Consider the following 7,500-nt stretch of genomic DNA (forward strand, 5'->3'; position numbering starts at 1 on the left):
TGTTTTGTTTGGCTTCGTTTTGGTTGGTTAGGTCTCCTTGTGCTTTGTTGTTGTTGTTGTCTACTTGTTTTTTTGTTTTTTTTTAGTTTTTAGTTGTTGATTATGATGTATGGGTATGCTTTGTTTTTTGTTCTTCTCTTTTTTGTTGTGCTTTTGTTTGTGTTGTTTTCTTTTTCATTGTGATTTTCTGCTTTTGTTTTATTAATGTTTTTTTGTTGTTGTTGTTGTTATGATGATTGGGAGGTTCTTACTTTGTTTATGTTTTTCTTTTCTTTTTTGTTGTTTTTCTGCCGTGTGTGTTTGCTTTCTTTATGTTGTGTTTGCCTTTTTTCTTTTTTTTCTTCTGATTGTCTTTTTCATTTTCTTTTGTTTTCCTTTTGTTTGTCCTTCCTTTTTTCTATTTTCTTTTTGATTGCTTTACGAAGAATAAAGCACATCATCATATTGTTTCTTCTTCTTCTCTGTCTTTTTTTTTTTTCTCTCTCTCTCTTTTCTTTCCATTTCTTCTTCTTCTTTTTCTTCTTTGTCATTGGCACAGTAGGTGAGTAGTAACATTTTTTTTGCAGTTATTTTTTTGTAAATATTTTTTTTCACCCTCATTGCGGATTTTTTAAATATACACAAAATGCTTGACAGTATTGCAATTAAATTATGACAGCCTATTGGTAACACTGATATATTATGTGAAATTCAGTGACCTCTCAAACACATTAAGAAACGTTTATTTTTATACTGGATAACACATTAAAATATAGTATTAAGAAACGTTTACTTTTATACTGAAAAATGTCTGTCTTTTTCAGCCATTAAGTTATTTTGATATTTAAGCTCGTCCTCTTGTAAACTAAAGTAGCAGCACTTATTTTGTCTAAATCACCACTCATAAGGACACAGAAATCTAGATTGAGAATCATTCTGTAAAAAAAAAACTGTCATAAACTCGTCATGGCATACGTAACGGACATGAACTTTTCACTTTTAACTGACGTGAATTTTTCACTTTTAGCTGACATGAATTTTTTCACTTTTAACTGACGTGAATTTTTCACTTTTAGCTGACGATTTTTTTCACTTTTAACTGACATGAACTTTTCACTTTTAACTAAGAAGAATGTTTCACTTTTAACTGACATGAATTTTTCACTTTCAACTGACATGAATTTTTCACTGTTAACTGACATGAACTTTTCACTTTTAACTGACATGAACTCTTCACTGTTAACTGACATGAACTTTTCATTTTTAACTGACATGAACTTCTCTCTTTTAACTGACATGAATTTTTCACTTTTAACTGACATGAACTTTTCTCTTTTAACTGACATGAATTTTTCACTTTTAACTGACATGAATTTTTCACTTTTAACTGACATGAATTTTTCACTTTTAACTGACATGAACTTTTCACTCTTGACATGAACTTTTCCCTTTTAACTGACATGAACTTTTCACCTTTATCAACAGAATCAAAACCCGCTTTACAAAGAGGCCACGACAACTGTTCAGAATCCTATGTTTGGGACGAACTGAAGATTTCCAAGAGTACCTGATGAACAGACCTGCCAAGAACATAAGCGAGCTATTTTGATATTTCCTAATCGTTCTTTCATTTTCTCTTTCGCGCTCGCTCTCTCTCTTCTCCTTTTATCCTCTCTCTCTCTCTCTTTCTTTCTTTCTCTCTCTCTCTCTGGCTCTCTCTCTCTCTCTCTCTCTCTCTCTCTCCTCTCTCCTCTCTCTCCTCTCTCTCTCTCTCTCTCTGCCTCTGTCTCTCTCTCTCTCTCTCTCTCTCTCTCTCTCTCACCTTTTTTCTCCTCTTTCTATGTTTCAAGTCTCATAATTTCATAAGAGAAATTCTGCGTACGCAATTGTTTATTCTAACGTATATTATTATCATTGCTATTATTATTATTATTGTTATCATTATCATCATCATCACTATTATTGTTATTATCATTATTATTGTTATTATTATCATCATCATCACTATTATTGTTATTATCATTATTATTGTTATTATCATTGTTATTATTATTATTATTATTATTATCATTATTATCATCATTATTATTATTATCATTATTATCATCATTATTATTATCATTATTAATATTATTATTATTATTATCATCTGTGTTCATTATCTAAATTATGCAAACGTAATCATACAAACGCCACAAGCCTTCTGCCCGGTATGTGTGATTGCCAGCTTTTGTTTCTCGTTAAATAATCGCGTAAGTCAGATCTCTGTGACTGATTCAGTGTGTTCAGTATACGATAAGGAGCGAACATGTTGCATTTTTATTACAATATCTCCGGCGGGGATTTAATGTTAAGTATGATATTATGCATTCAGCTTTTTTTTCCCCTCACTATTCAGCTTTTTTTCCTCACTATCCAGCTTTTTTTTCCTCACTATTCAGCTTTTTTTCCCCTCACTATCATCATTTTCCTCAAAGCCAAGATACGACTATTTGATTCGAAGATTTTTGGAATGCAGTAATGAAATCTCTTCATATTTTTTCCGTGTGAATATGTTGTTTTTTTGTTATTTCTCCCGATACCATTAATATAAGTGGTTGCTAAGTATTAATCTTTGTCCAACTATAAGTTCGTTTGGTACCGTTTCAGTGACTGCTTTTCTGTAGATTTATTATATAACTGCAATTTCTTTTTGTACATTTCTTGGGCAAGCGTTCATAAGTAGGGAAAGTCTAATATTTCTGACGGAACTGTTCAAACATCATTTGCATACTTCGGGAAGGCTGGTGGGATGCAGGAAAAGCTGGCAAAAAACGGGCGTAACATTCCTCCCCGCCCCTTCCTCACAATAAAAACAGCTGGAAAGAAAATGATAAACAGAGTGATTAATCCAATGACAAAATGTTCAAGGTTCATTTTCAAAGCTTATTCCCTGATATTTCTAAATTGATACTGTATCAGTTTTATTGGACTCTCCCCAAGGCTCAATTTCAGTCGAATTTTCACATTTTCAGATATTGCCTGTTCAATAATTTAATGATATGTGATTTAAATAAACTTGTTAAATTGTTAGTTGGCTTTGATTTCCCTTTTCACTCAAAAGTACTAGATTCCTTTGACTTCAGGGTCTGAAGAGAGAAAGATATCCAAAATAAAATCTAGGAAAGCATTGGTACACACGGTATAACTACTGTCTTTATATTCATTCCATTATATCCAAATATATAAATATAAATCACTTCTTCTTGCGTTTAATACCATGCACTCGTATACACACAAAAATACATGATATCTTCACATGATACCTTCACGACTGGCGCGTTGTTCCATTAGGCAATGGACTTTACCTTGATTGCCCATTGTAAAAGCCACCTGGGGGGCAAGCCAGCCTTTGTGAGTGCCGGTCCCAAGCCCGGATAAACAGAGAGGGTTGGTGTCAGGAAGGGCATCCGGCTGTAAAAACCCTTACCAAAACCAATATGGAATGAGCCGAACCCTTATTAAAACGGGAGAAAGCTGAGAAAAAGAAGTAAGCCACACTTGACACACATTTTTTCAAGGTTAAGAAGTACTATAATTCCTCCTGAGAAAAAAAAATGTATATACGACCTCCTCATACAGTGACCTTGTTAGGTTAGAAAACTCCATGCTATTTACTTGACAATACTAATAGTAACTGTGTGCATGTAGTATATGTAATGTACCAGTGGACAAACTATGAAAAGAAGTGATATATGTACGGCAACACTGTCAATGTTTTGGACAGAAGACAGTCACTCTGTCACTGCGGCACGAGGCAGGTGTTGTCAGTACAGAACTTTGTGTGTTATCTCCTTTTACAATATATCACCAATGGATTTACGTGTGTTTATCTATCCACATCTGATAGACATCCTGTGGACAACCACACTCACAGTAATAGCAGTAATATGAAAAAATAAAACAAGTAACAATAATAAGAAAGATAATAATGATAAAAACAATGATAATAATAATGATAATATTCGATAATAGCAACAATAATAATGATAACTTTCATAACAACGATGATATTCGATAATAATAATAACAATAAGGATAATAATAATTCCGGTAAGGATAATGATAATATCAATAATGATAATAATTGCGAAAAGGATAATGATAATATCAATAGTGATCATAATGATAACAACAATGACAACTAACATTAATATAAACAACAATGACCATGACAGTGACGATAATGATACTAGTTCAACAACCATAGATTTTAACATGACCGAAAAGATAACGGCAAAGATTGAGTCGTATTTCAGAGACTATGCTCATAAATCCTATCTGGGCATCTATTGGGCCCATAAAGGTGGTTTTCTACCGAATAAAGATAGTTACATGGGCGTATTGCTAATGGAACTGTCGATTTGTCCAATGCCAAAGTACCCTTCCTTCAGCGTTACTTTTATATCGAACCAATGTTGTAGATTAATATACATCATTTAGAGCAGCGGTTCCCGAGCGTGTCTAATTGGCCTAATTTCTTCTTGGTAACATAGCTTAGACTAAATAGTTGTGTATAACAATATATCCAGTGTCTTTTTATTAATACCTGGCCTATAAAACGTATCAATGGACATTATTGATTTTTTTTTTTTTTTTTTTTTTTTTTAGTTAATCAGTCCTAATCTATGTACTGCATACGATTGTCCTCGTCATGAGAACCGCAATCTAGAAATACGCCAAAAGAATCTCAAAACGCTTAATTAAAATAATTAACATAAAACTTGGTAGATAAAACTATTTATAGGTTCGCCATTTTGACCAATGGTCTAGTGAAGCTCAATTATTCTAACAATCATCCATAAACAAGTATTTACCTTTGAAAAGAAGTTTCGTATATGAAGGTTTCATCCAGCTGAATTTCATAAATTCATCTTTCACTTAAAACTATTTAGTGTCACTGGTCCAGCACGGGGGGGGGGGGGGGGGTTTGGTCTATTTCGTTTTACACTCGAAGAAAAAATTATTCCATTCCCTTTCGTATATTTGCCTAAAGTTCAGCTACATACTTTAAAATTCACTTGGCATGAGTATTTCGCTCAAGTCAAAGAACAGGCGCATTAGAAGCCACCGAAGAGCCAGACGTCCTTGCCAGGCGCCTGAACCTGTACCTGAGCGATTTAAGTGCTGTGAAAAATGTATTCCAGAAGCAGCTACGTTTGATACGATTTGGCAGCATTGTGTCTTAGTAAGTTTTCTTACCTCAATACTAATGCTATCTACCGATTGAGTGCATAGCATACAAGTACTCTGAATGCACAGCTAAAAGCAAGTAAAGTTTCATACACACACGTACTATTTTATCATTAATTCACTCCATCTTAAAGCACTTACTCGAATCACGAAGCCCTTGGCACGGAGCGGCCACGAAGATTGTCTGTAATAACCAGGATGTTTACTAAGTGCTAATACGTCGGACTTCGCATGTAGTTTAGAGAACACTATCATATGCTATGTTGATGTCAGAACTCTGCATGGTTCTCTGCCTCCCTTTACTTCAAGAATACCTATTGCTGAATCCCCAAGTAATTTTTTTAAGGATTCCTTCATGGTGTCAAATCTCGGGCACGAAATTGAATTTTGAGTTTGCCATCCCTGCGCTACTTGCTAGACGTAGATTTTTATTTATTTAACTCCTGTGTCTTGAAGTCAGTCAAAGGCCGGACTTTTCGAGGTTTTTCATTTGGAATTCTCTTGTTGAATTGTTCGAGATGATATCATTGCTGTGTTTAGGAAAGGGGAAATGTATATTTGCGTCATTTTTTAAGCAAATTTCTTTTGCGCGTGCAGTCTTAGTAGAGATTATATGATATCGTGATATTTTATTTATGTTCATGTATTTTTGTTAATGTGCACAATTTTTTCATGTACAGTTATTTCTGTTTTTATTCATCTGATCAATTTCTGGACCTCATAACTACCTTCTAGTCTGTTAGAGCGGTCGCTGCTGTTGATGATGATAATGATGATTATGATAATATGATAATAATAGTAATAATAACAACTGCAATAACAATTTTAATCATCTCCTTATCATCGCCATCATCATCACAATACTAATCATAATAATGATGACTGATTATTATTATAACAGTAACAATAGTAATGATGATCATGAAAATGATGATTGTGATGATATGATAATAATGATGTTAGTAATGATAATAATAAGGATGATGATAATGATAATAACGCTAATGATAATGATGTATAATAACATTAATGGCATTGATAATAGTGATAGTAATAGTAATATTGGTAACAATTATGATGATAAGGATAAAAATCATTATGATAATGGTAATGATCATGATAATAATAATGATAGTGATGAGAATAAGCAGATGTATGTATTAGTGGAATCATATATTACACTATTCACCATATACCATAGATAATAAGCATGTGCTGTACTTTACATTAATGATCACTAGATGTACAGGTACCCCTATCGACGTATAAAAAATGTTACTTTGTTGCACTATATATATTTTTAAGGGGGGTCAGCAGATGTATATGCGAGTGGAATTATAAATTACGCTATTCACCATAGATTATAAGCATGTTACTGTACATCAATGATCACTAGATGTACAGGTCCCCCTACCGACGTATAGAAAGTGTAGCTTCGTTGCAATATTTATTTCTCCTGTGTTGAACATTATATTTGACGGGCGGAAACTATTTCTCGTAACTCTTATAATTCGCATAGTAAGTTGTTATGATTGCAAATTGATACGTAGAAAACAACTGGTTCCCAAGGATAATTGTGAAAGATAATGTCATGAAACAACATCGTTTGGTCTGTTTATTTTTGTACATTTGTTGTTTTCGTTTTCACTCCCAGTAATTTCTGAAACCGCCTTCCTTCCTGTGGTAATTCTGAACAATGAGTTGGGAGATTAAAAGATCAAATAAAATAAATAGATAAATGATAGAATAAATAAGTGAAGAAATAACACAGCTTGTTAGAAAAAGAAAGATTTAGGTTCCAAAACTCAAGGAATTTGAACCTATATTAACTATATTACATAGCATTGCGCACTATCATTGGGACTCAAACCATGCATATATATATATATATATATATATATATATATATATATATATATATATATATATACATATATATATACATATATGTGTGTGTGTGTGTGTGTGTGTGTGTGTGTGTGTGTGTGTGTGTGTGTGTGTGTGTGTGTGTGTGTGTGTGTGTGCTTGTGTGTGTGTTGTCTTAAGAATCTATAGAACAATCTATTTTTACATACAAAAACAGAATGATTATACCCATACATACGAGGGATCAAGCAGCCATTAGGAGTGAGTCTCATGTCTAGGAAATTCAGGAAATTCTTTTAAGGAATAACATACTCTTATAGGTCAATCTATAGGGGGCGGGGCGCACACTTTCTCGAGAATCTGAAGGGTGTGGTCACCAAACACTTTCCTGGAGAGACGCCCATCCATTTCCCCCCCGCCCCC

At 33.4% G+C, this 7,500-nt stretch overlaps 1 protein-coding gene across 1 annotated transcript in view; it reads left to right on the top strand.

The window, feature by feature from the left end:
- The window catches only part of LOC113805715 (integrin beta-PS), a 13,445-nt gene extending 11,713 nt beyond the window's left edge, over positions 1–1,732 (top strand). Inside the window, exon 17 of the mRNA XM_070117155.1 lies at positions 1,465–1,732. Coding sequence (XP_069973256.1) covers positions 1,465–1,530 — 66 coding nt within the window. The 3' untranslated portion in view covers positions 1,531–1,732. The remainder of the gene's footprint in view (positions 1–1,464) is intronic.
- Positions 1,733–7,500: the final 5,768 nt, after the last annotated feature.

This window comes from Penaeus vannamei, chromosome 39, assembly GCF_042767895.1.
Source record: "Penaeus vannamei isolate JL-2024 chromosome 39, ASM4276789v1, whole genome shotgun sequence".
Classification (NCBI taxonomy): Eukaryota; Metazoa; Arthropoda; class Malacostraca; order Decapoda; family Penaeidae; genus Penaeus; species Penaeus vannamei.